Here is a 16,698-nt window from a genome sequence, read left to right as displayed (position 1 = left end):
AGATACTTTGAGGTATTCCCAGACTAGATTCTTGTATGTTCTAGCAAGCACAGGGCCCGGCACAGTCCATCACCCCGATCAGCTGGTGGTTTCAATTGCTGGGTTGGTTGTTTTCAGTCCTGAGTTGCACTGGAACCAATGGGTGTTGCAGTCCAGTCTGGTTCCGTCCAGCAGATACTCAGCCCTTACATCAACCAGTGGGAGCTGCAGCCTAGTCGGGGCGACCCACGATAACCCCCACCAGGCCCGCCCCCTACCCTGGTTTGCCAGTATGTGTAGCAGTAGACCAGTCTGTCCCCCATCCCATTTGGCTCTTGTACTTGTCACTGGGTATGAAAGCTTAGTTCCATCTAACCAACTCAACCATCCGAGCCCTGGAGGCTTTGTTTCAAGAATGTGCTGGAAGGGAAGTTGATGTGACGTGACGTGTGCACGCATGTGGGGAGGAGAGCTGGAGAGAGCGTGTGGCAGGTTGGGACCAGCGACGGACCCAAGGCTGACAGCAGCACAGGAGTAAAGCAGCCTTCCTGGCAGCGGAGGGGTTCTGGGGGCAATGTCTCACTCCAGTTGTAGTGGCTCGGGGGTTCGGCTGCCACGGCCGTGGCCAGCTCAGGTGGGACTGTGTTTGGGACTGCAAACAGTGCCTTACGCTAGCAACAGAAGCAGAAAGGACAAGGAGTGAAGTAGAGATCACCCTGGAGGCCAGCTCCGAAGATGAGGATGGGAAGGTAGACTGAGGGAGTGGACTGCCTGTGTCTCTGGTGGGATTACTGGGAGGAGTCGGTGGGAGTCAGGAATGGTCTGAGGTGTGAAGGGTGCTGCTCTGGTGTTGTGAGGAGCTGCGCCCACCCGACGTGGTCGGTGGTGTGGGAGCAGACCTCTGCTAAGTCCTCTTTGTCTTCCTGGTGGCCTTGGCAGTGACTGAGAGTGGCTGTGCTTGGCATCTGGGCAGCGACAGCAACAGCTACAGCCAGCTTGCCTTTTATTGCAGGGGTCCCTGGGCTGTGAGAAGACCCCTCTTGACCGCAGTGGGCATCGGGGTGGATGGTGTTAGAGGCATGCTGACAATCTGTGTGTGTGTGTATGATTTGTCCATTGGCTAAGATCAACGGTAACTGTTGGGAGGTTGTGTCTTGAGGTGGGGATCCAGCCTCAGGGACCCTCTAGAGATGTGGGGAAGAGGAGGCATTGTCACGGGAGCCCTCAGTCATTGCCAACCCAGCAGTAAAGGGTGCATTTGGAGGCACTGCCGTCGACGTACCAAGCAGGGGCTTGGGCCCATGAGTGTGCGTGAGGTGGTGACATGCAGTCATGGCAAAGGGGGAAGTCAGGGCAGGAAGTCTTGGGCTGAGAGAGGCAGCGGTGGACAGTGCCTGTGGGCTGGAGAGGGGCACACGAGGTGCTCGGCACAAGATGGTGGTGTAGACTGACGAGGCGGTGGCTGGAAGCTCTTGTAGTCCGTGGGAGGACCACGTTGTGAGGCCTGTGGGAAGGCGACTTTCTGGGGCTCAGATAGGAGGAGGATGCCATTCCCGGGATCCTTAGGCCCTGGGCCAGCTCTGCCGGACTCCGTCGAACTCCCTGGAGAAATGGGCCCCAGGGGAGGGAGAGTCCCCTGCCTTTTGGGCCAGAGGCTGAGTTATTGTGCCCGAGAGCCGTGAGTGTAGATAAGGAAGGGGTTTCTGTGGGTTGAGCAGGCTTAGAGCCTTGGGAAAGCGCCCTCTTCAGAGTTTGGGATGGGGATGGTGGGGGGAGGTCTCCTGTGAGGGGCGATCTGGATTGCCTTTGGGAACTTCCTTTGGGGTTTTAGCATGAAGAGGGAAGTTTGGAATCTGGCCCAGGAAACAGAGGGAGACAGAGGGAGTAGAGTGCGTGCTGGGGGCCATGGGAGTGGAGCAGTGGGGTCACAGGAAGTCTCAGGATGGTGGCGGAAGTGGAAACTGTCTTCCACTCTTTCTGACTTAGCCTATAACCTTTCTCAGCTGGAAAGCTCCCAACACTAGTGGTATGTTGGAGACAGTCCTTTGGGAGGGGCTGCAGCATAGATAAGCACCAACATATGGAAGAAGTGTGCTGGGTGGCAGAATACTAGGGACTAGAGCTGCCTGGAGGGCCTGTTCAAAGACACGAGGCTGGCCTGTAAACTTTGGGGTCACATGGACCCGGTGAGCTACTGAGTAAGGTGAGAATTAGGGTCAGACCGGATCGACAACGAGTGGCTGGGAAAATGGTGCAGAGGAATTGTGAAGGCATCCTTTCGGTTCGGGGTGGGAACGGAGGAGCAGCAGGGAGCATCTGAGAGCAGAGCACAGGGGTTAGGCACAGCTGTGCATGGGGGACGGACAGAGGCATCCGTGTCAGAGGGCCTGAGCTTGGACCACAAGCCCTGGGCACACAGCTGTGTGCAGAGTGCGGGAGAGGCGGTGTGTGTGGGGGAAAGAAACTGCACGTTGCGTGACGGAATGTGATGTTGCAGAAACAGCTCTTCGTAGTCAGCTGTGCTTACATCTCACAGTTGCGCAATTCAAAAAACCTATATATTTCCAAGTTGAAAAGATAGTTTGATGGTTCTTCCCCTCCACGTGCGGTGTTCTCAGGACGGCTTTGAAAGCACTCATTTACTAAGAAGCCCGTGTGAGTAAACTGGCTTTCTTTGGGCCACGTTCTGTGGCCTCGCAGTCCCCTCTTCCTGACCTTGCATGCCTTGTATCCATGGGCGTTCCTGACACCGCAGCCGTGTTGTGTAGCTGGTGCATGGTGACTGCTCCTGAGATCTCCCCTCTGTCCTGGAGGGCACACAGGGGAGCTGCAGCCTGGCACCAAGCTGCTGCAAACTTCTCACCTGCAGGTTCAGCTCCTGCAGGAAACCATGTTGCTGCTTGCGCTACTGCTCATCGTGGGGCTCCCTCTGGTGGAGAGCAATGGCACTGCCGTTAGTGAGCAACGTTGTAAGTGTAGGGGCTGGGACTTCACTGGAGTTGAACTGGACATTAGGAAAGGTGTGGTGGGGTTGGATCATCTGAGCCTGCTGAGTGTGGACAGCGGTGTGTGAGGGCGATGGGGGGATGGCCTCACTAGCAGAAGAGGGTCCAGTGGGTGGTGTGCTTTTCCCAAGAACCTGACGGGGTGGGGGTGGGTGTGGTACCTTCTCATCAGGTCAGGCCACAGTGGTCGTGTCCAGTGCCGTCCCAGAGGACACTGGCCCATGGCAGCTTCCTGCCCTCCTGGGACAGGTGGCCTCACCTGCAGAGTACAGTACTCGCACCCATGGCTGCCATGTAGCACTTCCTCAATCCTGTCTCTGAGGGCACAATACTTCAGTGCCTGCCTGGCTTTGCTGATGGACCTGGTGATGGACAAAGACTGTGCCAGGGCTGGCCTTGCAGTGCCTGTTCTGGGAGGAGGAGGAATTGGTTGGCAGTGGTGGGTCACAGTTGTGAAGGTGAGATCTCTAACGCCTCTTTCCTGCTCTCTCAGGGACCTTTAATGTGACGTGCCATTCCTGTGCAGTCATAAATGATTTCAATTGTCCAACGAAAGTAACCTGCCCCTATGAAATTAGGCGCTGCCTGACATTGTCTATCCGTGAGTACCGTTAATTGTGTTCAACGTTGTGGGTAGGTCCTGAGCAGTTTTCGACGCAGGGCCAGTCTGCTGTGGTCTGTGTCCCTCACCACGGTCTCTGTTGGCCCTGGCATCTTGCTGTGCTGAGAGCGAATTCCCAGGGACTAGGCTCTGCTTCATGATGGGCGATGTGTACTCTCCTGTCCTGACGGGGATTGTGGCAGGTGGGAGGAGCTGTGTAAAGAGCTGCCTCATGTCCAGGGGAAGGAGACTGGCTGGGCCTCAGAGCCTCGGTCCTTGTCTGTCTTGGTCATGTGGTAGGCTCCAGTGGCACTCCTTGCCTGTTGCCATTTGGGTCATGTGGGGAGTGCTTGTCACCAAGCAGGTGTGTTTCGGCTGTAGATGTTTTGGTCAGTGCCAAATATTTGTTTCTTAAGTTTTTGGCTCTTGCCGTATAATCATGTCATGCACATTGGCCAACAGTGCTAAGCAAGTATTAACTTTTTCAGAGTGTGATGAACATAAACAGGTGGAGCATATTTGGACAGAGTGAGCCAGAAAATGAAAAGTTAAGCTAGAGTGATTTTTAACTTTTTCTGGCGTCTGCCCACAAGTATCAAGAAAGTGAGTGGCTACTCAGGGTGCCCAGACCCTGAGTCTAGTAGGTGAAGTGAGCCCAATGCAGCCTTTTTTTTAAAAAGATTTATTCATTTTATTACAGCCAGATATACACAGAGGAGGAGAGACAGAGAGGAAGATCTTCCGTCCGATGATTCACTCCCCAAGTGAGCCACAACGGGCCGGTGCTGCGCCGATCCGAAACTGGGAACCAGGAACCTCCTCCGGGTCTCCCACGCGGGTGCAGGGTCCCAAGGCTTTGGGCCGTCCTTGACTGCTTTCCCAGGCCACAAGCAGAGAGCTGGATGGGAAGTGGAGCTGCCGGGATTAGAACCGGCGCCCATATGGGATCCCGGGGCGTTCAAGGCGAGGACTTTTCCGCTAGGCCCCGCCGCCGGGCCCCAATGCAGCCTTGAAGTGTGTGACCAAGAGCAGGATCCCCTTTCCCGGATAGCTTTATGGGGACTCCTTAACAATGCAGCAAGGCCCCACATCCCAGGGCTTGATGGGAATATAGTGAGGCCAGCACATGCATGGCCAGAAATACTATACCTGTGCAGGAAGTGTGGCTCCAGACTCAGGGTCCAGACTGCTTGTCTGCTTAGACCCCTCATTCCCCTCAGACATTTGCTCAGGGTCGCTCAGGGATGCTGCCGACCTGCATCCTCTGTATCTTCCTCCTCTGGGTTAGGGATGTAGACTCTGCTTACCCTGGGTTCAGAGATCTCCTGTCTCATGCAGTGGATCCATCTTACGAGCTGGAGAATTCTCGGCCACTGCCAATGTCTGTGCCCCCCCCCCCCCCAATGGATCTACTGCCTCTGAGTAGTTGCCTGCATGCTGAAGCTGACATGTTTATCCATTATGAGCAAGATTGGTACGAAACAAATTGCAGTGCGGTACATGAAATATATTGAGCCTGGCACAGTAGCCTAGCAGCTGAAGTCCTTGCCTTGAATGCACCAGGATCCCATTTGGGCACTGGTTCTAATCTCGGAGACAACACTTTTCATCCAGCTCCCTGCTTGTGTCTTGGGAATGTAGTCAAGGATGGCCCAAAGCCTTGGGACCCTGAACCCATGTGGGACACCCAGAAGAGGCTTCTGACTCCTGGCTTCAGATGGGCTCAGCTCCGGCTGTTGAAGCCACTTGGGGAGTGAATCATCGGATGAAAGATCTTCGTCTCTGTATCTCCTCCTCTCTGTATATCTACTTTCCAATTAAAATAAAATCAATTTTTTAAAAAAAGAAGAAAATATACCCCATTACTTCCCAAGTTTTGGGAGTTGCTGGATTGTGTCCGTGCAGCTTGTAAGCCCATCCCGCGCGAGCATAACGGTGTTCCGTATCCTGTCAGTGAAGATGAAGGCACTAGGGCGGGGGTGGCAGAGTCCATGCTTCACTGCTCAGGTTCCTGGTTGCTCTAGGGCCTGCCTGCTAGCCGTACGTGCTTCGGCCCAGGCAGCCACAGACTTGAGTGCCTGCTGTAAAAGTTGGCCTGAGCTGTAAGCCAAGTTACGTAGAGAAATGTGGGGGTTTTTAAAATTTGCTTTATGTGCCATGTCATGACACTGCAATACCAAGCAAGAGGTGAGTGAGGATGTTTTGTGCAGCCATGGTACCGAGAAAGAACGGGCTCTGTGCTGTGTCTGCCTTACAGGTGTGCAGCCATGGTACCGAGAAAGAACCTGCTCTGCGCTGTGTCTGCCTTACAGGTGTGCAGCCATGGTACCGAGAAAGAACGGGCTCTGCGCTGTGTCTGCCTTACAGGTGTGCAGCCATGGTACCGAGAAAGAACCGGCTCTGTGCTGTGTCTGCCTTACAGGTGTGCAGCCATGGTACCGAGAAAGAACGGGCTCTGCGCTGTGTCTGCCTTACAGGTGTGCAGCCATGGTACTGAGAAAGAACGGGCTCTGTGCATCCTTTTCCTTTGGAGAGGTATTTGAGCTCTTCGATTGGTCCACACGAGTAGGCAGGTTCTTCCTGTGTGTGCACCTGTGGAGGTCGAGAGGTAGAGTTTAATTCCTGGCAGATGTCCAACGTGGGATGCCCTGTAATGTCCCTCAGTGTGTGTTCAGCAGCACCTGTATGTTTCCTTTCGTTTAGGGTGTGGTTGCTCTGAAGGACAGCCCTCCTTCCAACTCTTTAACAGAACCAAGTCTCCTGGGGAGCTGGCTGCTCATGAACGTTGGGACCTGGCACTGGGAGGATCTTATTACCGTGTTCCACCTGAACCTCGGGACCCGGGCACATTAATAATACACTGTATGTGGTCTTGGTCAGAGGTGAGGAAGGGTCCCCCATGCTTGAGGGAATCCGTAGGCGCTACTCATTCTGAGAAGGGCGATCGGCAGTAGTTTAAGCCATGTTTCTGAGATCTCGTGATGATGCTTAGCTAGAGTTTTCTTAAGACTATGGTTAGCCTTTTCAATTTTATCCAGTGACTGAGGTCTCCATGAGGCATAGAGATGGTAAGAAATTCTTAGAGCTGTGGCTGCCTGTTGAGTCATTTAGACACAAACAAGGGGCCTTGGAAGCCTACAGCGTGGCACTACCTCTTTTAGCAGAGCCTTGGGTGCTTCTTGAGTTGGGAAAGCTTCTGCCCAGCCTGTGAAAGTAGCAATAAACCCTAGAAGACACTTGGAGGCATGGCAGCAGAATGGACCTGCTGGTCGTCATCTGGACGAGTCCGGTCCTCTACACGGGAGTCAGCGAACGTGCCGGCTGAACATGACCAACGGGGTTCTTTTGTGGACAAAGGGGGCAAGAATGAGCTTCCTTTAGGACAGTACGTGACCCCTACCTGCAAATGCTCGTGAGACTATCTGTATTAAGGCTCCTCTTCCCAGGTAGATGGAGCCGTGTATTTCCTTAAGAGTTTCCCACTGAGAGACCATTGGTAACGTGACCTTATGACTGGAGCCCACCATCCACTGGCACCTTTTGCGTCACCTCACCCTTGTGCGCGTTCAGCCTCTGGCCATACAGTGAGGAGTCACACTTCCTGTGCAGTGCTACGGTATTTCCTTTGCTACTATGACCCCACTCCTGGTGTCCCTCACAGCGAATGCCTGCTGCTTCCTCAGGCCCCAGCACCTCCTGCATGGGTCTGCTCTCTCCCTGGCATGCTGCCTGGGTGCTTAGCGGTCAGTAGGCCTCTTTCTCTCAGCTTGCTGCATGTGCATGGAACACGAAGAAAGCACATTTACAATCTGTGTAGATATGAACTCACTGACCTGCTCCCAATTGCAGGCTCTGATTAAAGCAGCCAGTTCTGCCTTGTGAGCTGAAGTATTGCTTGGCAGTGCCTGAGTGTCCAGCACCTGGGTAAGGCCCACGATGGTGTGACCTGCCTGTCTGACTCCCTCCTTCACGTAACTGCTGCCATCCATAAACCATGCCACATCTAGGTTCCCTAGAGCTCATTGTGCCGGTCAGCTCTGGAGAATACATGTGCTCTGTCTTTGCTGCGCGGAACGAGTAAACTCCTCAGTGCTGTCAGCTGGCCAGAAGGCTTTGGGAGGGGCTGCAGCATAGATAAGCACCAACATATGGAAGAAGTGTGCTGGGTGGCAGAATACTAGGGACTAGACCTGCCCGGAGGGCCTGTTCAAAGACACGAGGCTGGCCTGTGAACTTTGGGGTGACACAGACTTGGGTAAGTTAAGTTAAACTTGAGTTAATAGGCACACCTTAAGAGTCATCTCAGGTGAGTGTAGCAATAGGGCTTGAGATTTTGTGAGATGTTCCGTTAACCACTGATGCCCCTTAACTTCTTTTTTTTTTTAAAGATTTATTTATTTTTATTACAAAGTCAGATATACAGAGAGGAGAAGAGACAGAGAGGAAGATCTTCCGTCCGATGATTCACTCCCCAAATGAGCCACAACGGGCCGGTGCTGCGCTGATCCGATGCCGGGAACCAGGAACCTCCTCCGGGTCTCCCACGTGGGTGCAGGGTCCCAATGCATTGGGCCGTCCTTGACTGCTTTCCCAGGCCACAAGCAGGGAGCTGGATGGAAAGTGGAGCTGCCGGGATTAGAACCGGCGCCCATATGGGATCCCGGGGCGTTCAAGGCGAGGACTTTAGCCGCTAGGCCACGCCGCCGGGCCCTCCCCTTAACTTCTAAAACTCCTTGTATTTGCTGTGGTGTTTGAACCTCACGTGGCTGGCCTAAAGTCAGCCTTGTCTTCCTCTACCAAGAGCTTGGGAGCAGCAACCGCCCTTCAGCATGCAGGCCACTCTGCGGTCACTGGACCTGGTTTTTATAAAACAGGCCACTTGTCTTCTCAGTCAGTGTTCCTCAAGTCCCTGTTCGCAAACTTATCAACACACCATGACAACTGACGGAGACTTAGTGGAAATGAACTTCACAGAAATGTCAAGGGATACAAATCTCTTTAAAGGAATTAAATATTCAGGCACAGCAAAAACTGACGAGATTTGAGTATCTTGTACGTAACAGACTAAGACAAGTAAATCTTTGAGACCAAGGTTTACCCGTCAGCCCCAACCCAACACGAAACTCCAGGTCCTGCGTGGGAAGCCAATACACAGTGACTGTTGTGAATTGAACACATTAGCACTCTTATGTGTGACGTCAGTGACCACACGAGGCTCTTGATACGTGACGCCTGGACTGTGGAAGGCTCTAGAATCTGCTACAACCCCATCAGTCATTAGACAAGGCCATGCACAAAGCACAAGTTCTCTGCTCCCATCCAAGAAGAGCCCAGCCCTCTGGGACGGCCACTTCTTTTCCCTGGGGCCTGGAGGGCAGAGGGACACTTATGGCAGCAGTGTCCTGGCTTTCCACCTCTGCCATGCTCTCTTGTGGCCTTTCTTGCTAGTGCAGAGTGCCATCTGGGTTGATTCTGACGCCACGAAGTACTAGTCAGGATTTCCATCCCGTGAGTTGCTGCAGACTGCTCCCCATGTCGGAGCATGCTTGTGTTGGACCTCTGACATCTGAATCACCCCAGAACACTGAGATGCTCATGTACATGTGTACACGAGTTTTACCACCTAGCTCATGGGGCTTTGGGATCCTGTGGCCAGTTTGGAAACTGTACTGGGTGCATCTGTAGGCAAGCACGTGGAGCTATAGAGCCGGGCAGTTTCTGTAGGATCTCAGAAGACAGAAGTAATGCCCCTTTTATACACAGATGGAGTCACCACACCTGGGTAGACACCACCAATGCCAAAACACATCTGGTACCGTAAAACTACATGCAGGCGTGTTGGGGGCTCCTTCACAACACTGCAGACAGGCATGGACCGTGAACACCATCACTGGATGCTGACATCCAGGAGGTCACACCTTACCCCAGGAAGCTGAGCTCCTGGGTAATGAACCAACTGATGGAACATTAGATGAATCCATGGCTTCTGCACCCTGGAAATGCTCAGGGAGCCAAGCCTGCTGTGCTGTGCTTGAGGCTCGTGACCCCAGGAGGCCTCGTCACCGCTGTGCGGTTGGTGATCCACATAGACTTAAGGTGGTGAGGAGCAGCTGCCCAAGAACTGTCTGTCAGGGACTTCCAAGCACCTCCAACATTGAGGGCTCTCTTGTCACTCTCAGAGGGTCTGAGGTGGTAGAGCCTCATGCCTGGGCAATGTTCCAGGGTGGGTAGTGACATGGAAAGCAAAAACAATGAACTAATAAACAGCAAAACAAAACAAAACCAGATGCCCATAATTCTCTCTGTGTGTCTTACCTGCACCTCAGCTATTGTGGGTCGCTTTGCCACACTCAGAGGGTCTGAAGTGGCAAGGTGTCAGGCCTGGAACATGTCCAGGCTGGCTAACATCTAAGTGTAACCCTCCACTCCTCATGAGTGCCTCAGTAACTGAGGGACTGTCACGGGCTCAGATTGTCTGAGGCAGCAAAGCCTCATGCCTGGAGTCCGACAACAGTACGAGTCCTCTCACACTAAGGGTTATGTGGCTTGAGATGGGAGTGACAACGCACCAACACAGCCCCCGCCCCAATCCAAGGTGATGATGGATACACACTCCCTAACACAGAGATAGGTAAAAAGGAAAAAAAATGACACAAGTGCAGGAGATGTGGCTTCCAGATGCAGGACTGTGAACCGTCTGCCTGCCTAGAACACATCAGCTGGAACCTTGGGAGCTGCTGTTGCCACAGAGATGGCAAGGACAGATGTGCACTGAAGACAGCATGTGAGGTTCTGGAACACTCTGGATTCTCACTCACAGGCCCCATCACCAATCAAGCAGACAGCAGCGGGAGGCATGACAGGCCTTGGCAGATGGGAGCATCTTGCTAGGTCTTTAGCTCGCTTGGTCTAGCCCCTGTGGTCCCCAGTGCCCACGTCAACGTCTTAAGCTTCACATCCCAGCTGTGTTCAGGCCTGCGCAGAAGGCCCCCATTGGCCACCTCTTCATGGCGTGTGAGTATCTGGTGGTTTGACTGCGGCTGAGCTCGCGAGTGTGGACTGTGCTGGTCTGAGTGTCCATGGCGCCTCCTCTGAGGGTCTTTAGGGGCTGGGTGCTGCCCTTTCGGTGTTGGTACTCGTGTGTCGGGCTGTGACTGCTTTCTGCAAGAAGCTGCATGCGTGGCTGGCTCTGGGAGTGGGTGACAAAGAGGAACTGCAGTGGGGCTGGCAAGAAGGCAGCGAGTGGGGCCTCTGACTAGGGAAGGTCAGGGTGGCTTTCCTCAGGGATGGGCATCCCAGGACCTCAGCCTGTCCTTCCTGCAGCCTGCCGCCGGTCCAGCCCATCTCTTGTCTGTTGTCGTCTGAGGAAATCCTTCCACAACGCCAGAGAGAGCTGAGTTGACAGCCGGGGGCAGCGAGACAGGTGTGTGGGACACACCATGCAGAGACAGCACCCCAAGATGCACAGGCACCAAGTGGCCATGCAGGAAAGACTGCTGTTGCACACGCAGTGGCCAAAGGGGACGATGACCTGAGACCTCACACAAAAGGTGCTCAGTACGTGTGGTGGGCAGAGAAGCCAACAGCAGACACTCAGCGTGCAGAAAACCAAACACAGGAGAGCAATGTTCACTTTGGGAGCCCAGCTGACAGTGCAGCGTCAGCAGGCAGGATCCCCAAAGGGCATGCTTGGTGAACCTGGACCTCAGCCAGTTGAAAGTCCTTTTTCATACGTCTGGGAGGAAGTATCCACAAGCCACAGAGCCAAGGATGAGTGGACGTGTCAGAGGCACAGAGAGCTGTGGCAACACAAGAGTCTCAGTGTGGCCAGTCTCCCTAGGAAAGAGGACGAAGGGGAGAGAGTGTGGCTCTCAAGGGAGCACAGCGGGACCAACTGAAAAGCAGCGTGGGACAGCACAGTGGCTCAGCAGACAAGTCCTCCCCTGTGAGCAGCAGCATCCCACGTGGGTGGCAGTTCCTCTTCCTGCTGCTCCACTTCTGCTCCGGCTGCCTGTGTGTAGCCTGGGAAAGCAGCGGAGGATGGCCCAGGGCCTTGGGCACCTGCGCCCACGTGGGAGACCCAGAGGAGGATCCTGGCTCCTGCTCCTGACTTCCCCTCAGCTCACCTCTGGCCGCTGTGCTATGTGGGGAGAGAACCAGCAGGTGGAAAATCCTCTCTCGGTCTGTCTTTCTCTCTAGAAATCTCCTCTGCGGGTGATTTAATGACTCTTGGAGAAAGAAAACTGGCATAATACCAAGGTCTACCTAGGATGCAGCAAGGAGGAGAGGAGACATTTCCTGCATGTGGGAATGAGACGTGTTGGTGTCAGGATGGGCACTAGCATGCAGCCTCTTCCCTCTAAAATGCTCCCACCACTCAGGCCTCGCCTGGCTGCTTGGCATTCTGTGCACAGAGCTGGGAATGGTGGCCCCACAGAAACATACACGGGACAGTCCATTGCCGCCTCAGTCTCACTTGAAAGAGTGCCCTTAACCCCGGCCACCGCAAGTAAGATCCTCGACATAGGATGCTCTACTTTTCTGCAGCCTGTGGGGCTGTCACAGCCAGGCCCTTGAAGAAAGCAGGCAGCAGTGGAGACTTCCAAGATGAAGCCACATTCAGGAATGCATGTGACTTGATGGGACTCACGTCCAACTGTCAAGCCATGATTCTCGGCCCTTCTTGCCTTTTGTGCGTGAAGTCTACAGCCATGGTTCCAGGGCAGTTTTAGGAGGCACACACATGGAGTGACCAGCAAGTAGCAAGTGTGGGATGTGGTCCCCAAAGTCAGCAGCAGCCTATCCAGAGGGAACTGACCACCCCAGCTGAGGGGGCAGGGTTCTGACAGGTTGAAGGGCTGTCACAAGCCAGCATGGGCTGGTCAGCTAGCTAAGAGGACATGTTTCTGATAGCTCCTGGAGTCGACAACATAACAGACATACGCCTCTTAGATGGGCAGGGAAGGAAGCTAAGTGACTGCTTCTAGTCCTCAGTTCCTTCTGTGTTGTCAAGGCAGCAAGGCCTGGAGTTGTTCATGAGTCCATTGCTGATGGTCAGTTCCGGGCTCAAGTGTTTGTATTCTACCCTCTAGTTTTCAAGGAGGCATGTCATTTTGTCTCATGTTGGACTGTGTCAGTCTGATGCTGAAGTCTGTGCAGGTGGCCTTGGCTGCCTGAGGCCACTGGGCAAGGCATCAAGGAGAGACCCATGCTTGTTGGAGCCCGTGTTGGAATGGTCCCTCCTGTGCATGCTGGGAGGAGGGTGGCAGGGAGGGCTTGGGCATATCGCGTGTGGTGGAGGGGGTTGGAACGCTGGGCCAAAGGACGTGGAAAGGCCTGCGTCCTGGAGGAGTCTTGCCAGTTGCAGAAACCAGCAGGAGGTCCTGCTCACGGGGCACTCCTCCTCCAGCTAGGCATGGTCTCTGGGACACAAGTGTAGGCTGGCTGCTGATCTGCATGATCCCAGAGCTCTCCTGTTATGGCAACACAAATGGCCAGCGTGTTGCATTTGTGCAGCTACTGTTGTGCAGGGCCAGAGGCAGACACAGAGGAGGCAGTGTGCATGGCGAGTGTTCTGCAGCAAGCATCATTCTCGTGGTAATCCGACCCCTGGGGAAGGCAGCCATGTGACAGTTGGTGGAGGAGAATGCATGCATGACAAATACAGACAGCGAGTGTGGCATCAGTGATTTCCATGTGCTGTCTTTTTCTCTTTTAGGCTTGAACTCTCGTGAAATGCTGATTATCAAGAACTGTACATACAACTGCTCATTTGTATATCCGGTTCAACAGCCTGCACCAGCACCTAAAAAGATTGTAACAAATTCTTTCTATTTCATTCGATGTTGTGGTAGCATGACCTGCAATGAAGGAGGCCCGACGAACCTGGAGAGGGACATACTCCCTGATATACCCACTGAGGAGCCTCTGCTGGCCCACTCTGTGAAAACCCAGTCTTCAAAGGCTTCCCTCTGTTTCTTCTACATCGTAGTCAGACACGTCCTGACGGAACCACCCTTATGTGGGGGGTCCAGTCATCATCTCTGTCTTTGATAGCATCACCCTTGTGTGAGCCAGAGCCATTGACCCACTGGGCTCAGTTGGCACATTTCTGTTTTATGCCAAGAGAGAAATAAGAAAAAGCATTGTTTGTTCAGCATGGTCATGTTGTTTTGTTTGCCTGCGGAACGTTGGGATGGGTCCCCTGCTTACTCTGCTCATGGGTCCCATACCAGACCAGACCTCTGGGAATTCCCTTGGAGTTTGAGTGCTTGAAGGATTTTTCTCCCTCCCAGAAACACCTTGGGCGTTTGAAACCAAGAGATTCTTTTCCTGCAAAGGCAAAACACTTTAGGGGCTCAGCTTCCAGTAGGCTGGAGGAGAGGCCGCAGCCATGGGCAGAGCGTCGCCTTGAGGACACCTAAGATTCTGTGCATGGTTTTGAGTTCTTGGGTCAGGGCCTGGTGGGAGCAGAGCGGAGAACTGGCATGGAGGTGGCGCCTGGGCCCCAGGCAGGCAGGAGGGCGGCAACATCCTGTATTCTTGGAGGGTGGATGGTCCTGCAGGAAGCAGACTGCTCTCAGAGCTCAGCATGGCCCCGGCTTCACATGGGCCCTAGGTGTTCCCCAGTGATTGGCATGTGAGAATTGATGTGTGCTTTTTGGCGTGCACACTGTTCTGGCTCTAGTGATGAGGAACTGTGGCTTCCCCTTTCTTAGAAAGGCTTGAAGTGGGGCTTGGCAGAGTGGCCTAGTGGCTAAGGTCCTCGCCTTGATCCCATATGGCCGCTGGTTCTAATCCCGGCAGCTCCACTTCCTCTCTATCTCTCCTCCTCTCAGTATATCTGACTTTGTAATAAAAAAAAAAAAAAAAAAAAAAAGAAAGGCTTGAAGTGGCCCCGGAGCCCTCCACAATTCTTGATCATGAGGCTGACTTGAATGGCTACCTCCCCCTCATTGCCTCTCTGGTCTGTATTGGGAGAGCGATGTGGAGGGCTCAGACACGTAAAGGCCTGCGTGTTCACCTCCTCTTCCTGTGCTTTCTGTAAGTCAGTTCAGCTCCAGGAAGAAGTTCCGCAGAGGGAATAATTCAGCCACAGAATTGCTGTTACAGTCCCAAGGCTCCAGATCTGTTGTGATCCCCAGAGTCAACCACAGCAGAGGCACGGGGACTCCCCGTTCTCCTCCCACAGGCCCTGGCAGATCCTGCTTGGCTTAATGTGTCTTGCTTTGTGCCCTGTCATTTGGTCAATTCTGGAGAAGGTGCCATGCACTGCTGGATAAAATGTATGGTCTGTGTCGATAGGATGGATTGTTCTGTTAGTGTCTACCAAGTCCATTTGTTCTATGGTCTGTGTGAGTTCTGTTGTTTCTCTTTTGAGTTTCTGTTTTGTTTATCTGTCTATTGGTGTTAATGGGGTGTTGAGGTCTTCTACAATTATTGTTTGTGCATCATTGTCTCCCTTTACGTCGATCAGCAATTGCTTCATGTAGCTGGGTGCACTTGTGTTGGGTTGTAGACGTTTATAATGGTAATCACTTCCTGATGAGAGGTTCCCTTCAGCAATAAAAAGTGCCCTTCTCTGTCTCTTTGATGTTTGTCACGTTGAAGTCTAGGTCATCTGAGATTTGAACAGCTACTCCAGTCTTGTTTTTTCCTCATCTATTGGCGTGAAATATCTTTTTCCATCCCTTCCCTTTCAGTATTTTAGCATGTTTTTGATTAGATGTGTCTCTTGTAGGCAGCAGATGATTGGGTTTTGTTTGTTGATCCATCCTCTTAATCTGTGTCTTTTGATTGATGAATTTAGGTCATTTGTGTTTAGAGATTATATGGAGAGGTTGCGATTTTTTTTTCTTTTTTTTTTTTTTTTACTATTTAACTTCATTAATTACATTGTATTATGTGACGCAGTTACATAGATACTTGGGTTCTCCCACCCCTGCCCAAACCCTCCCACCATGGGAGGTTGCAATTTTGACCTGCCATGAGCGTGCGAGTGTGTATTTGCGTCTATTAGTATCTCTGAATAATTGTCTTTCCTTGTGTGGACTTTAGTGGGGAGATCTTCCCATTTGCCATCTTTGATTTTGGTTTTCATTTTTTCTTTCTGGGGTTAGCACCTTTCTAAGGAGATTTTCTAGAGCTGGTTTCATGCTGGTGTATTCTTCTAGTTTCTCTTTATTGTAGTATTTAGTTTCATTCTCAAATACAAATGAGATCTTTGCTGGGTACATTATTCTTGGTTGACAGTTGTTTTGTTTCAGGATTTGAAAGGCTTTACCGCATTCTCTCCTTGCTTGGAGTGTTTCTTCTGAGAGGTTGGCTGTGATTCTGATTGGTGTTCCTCTGAAAGTAATCCTGTCTTTTCTTTGTAGTTGTCTCAGAATACTTCCCTTCTGTTTGCTGGAGGGGAGCTTGAGAACCACATGTCCGGTGAGGATCTCTTTGGGTTGAAACTGTTGGGGGTTTTCTGTCCTTCTTGGATTTGTGCTGGATTTATTTTTCCAGTGTTTTGGAAATTATTTCATGGAGCACCTGTTGCAAACCTGTCTCTCTTTCCACTCCTTCAGGAAGTCCTATTATTCTGATATTTCTCTTTTTGAGATTATTCTTCATTTTCTGTATGGTCCTGTTGGCTCTGTTCAGGTTTGTCTCCAGCTGTTTGATGAGCTGCTTGCTTTCATTCTGATTGTCTTCCATTTCTGATATTCTATCCTCTGCTGTATTCATTCTGTTGGTTAGGCTTTCAACTTTGTGCTCTAAGTCAAGGATTCCATTTTCGACTTGTTTTAGTTCTGCAATGACATGATTTTTTAATTCCTTGAAGTCTTCCCAGTGCTTTTTTCTGTCTCTGATGAATTTTATTATTATTGTCTTAAATTTCTTATCTGCTAACTCCTCAGTGTCTTCATCTCGCATCTTGGAGATCGAGATTAGTTTCTGGTTGTTTTGGGTGGAAGAGCTGGTACCTTCATCTGAATCATCACTTTTTCTGATACTTCTCCCCATTTCATTGTGGTTTCTTGTCATTTGGGATTTTAGCCTCTGAATTGCTTGTCCACAGACTCTAACCGCAGTGCTGTAGCCTAGAGTGGGTGTGGTCCAGTCACT

At 52.1% G+C, this 16,698-nt stretch overlaps 1 protein-coding gene across 1 annotated transcript; it reads left to right on the top strand.

Annotated features, from left to right (window-relative positions):
• Positions 1 to 476: 476 nt before the first annotated feature.
• On the top strand, positions 477 to 14,592 carry LOC131481183 (glycosyl-phosphatidylinositol-anchored molecule-like protein). Its single transcript, XM_058668882.1, has 5 exons — positions 477 to 613; positions 2,849 to 2,948; positions 3,478 to 3,585; positions 13,304 to 13,527; positions 14,566 to 14,592. The coding sequence occupies exons 1-5, from the start codon at positions 554 to 556 to the stop codon at positions 14,590 to 14,592; spliced, it is 519 nt and encodes a 172-aa protein (XP_058524865.1). The 5' UTR covers positions 477 to 553.
• The last annotated feature ends 2,106 nt before the right edge of the window (positions 14,593 to 16,698 follow it).

This window comes from Ochotona princeps, chromosome 9 (assembly GCF_030435755.1).
Source record: "Ochotona princeps isolate mOchPri1 chromosome 9, mOchPri1.hap1, whole genome shotgun sequence".
Taxonomy (NCBI): Eukaryota; Metazoa; Chordata; class Mammalia; order Lagomorpha; family Ochotonidae; genus Ochotona; species Ochotona princeps.
This window is presented reverse-complemented; position numbering and strand designations above follow the sequence as displayed.

Bases quoted from the DNA above. Each gene is read 5' to 3' on its own strand.
- LOC131481183 (XM_058668882.1), top strand. From the start codon at position 554: ATGTCTCACTCCAGTTGTAGTGGCTCGGGGGTTCGGCTGCCACGGCCG. The intron at 614-2,848 runs GTGGGACTGTGT...TCTCACCTGCAG, and splicing joins CACGGCCGTGGCCAGCTCAG to GTTCAGCTCCTGCAGGAAAC. The intron at 13,528-14,565 runs GTGAAAACCCAG...CTGTATTGGGAG, and splicing joins AGCCTCTGCTGGCCCACTCT to AGCGATGTGGAGGGCTCAGA.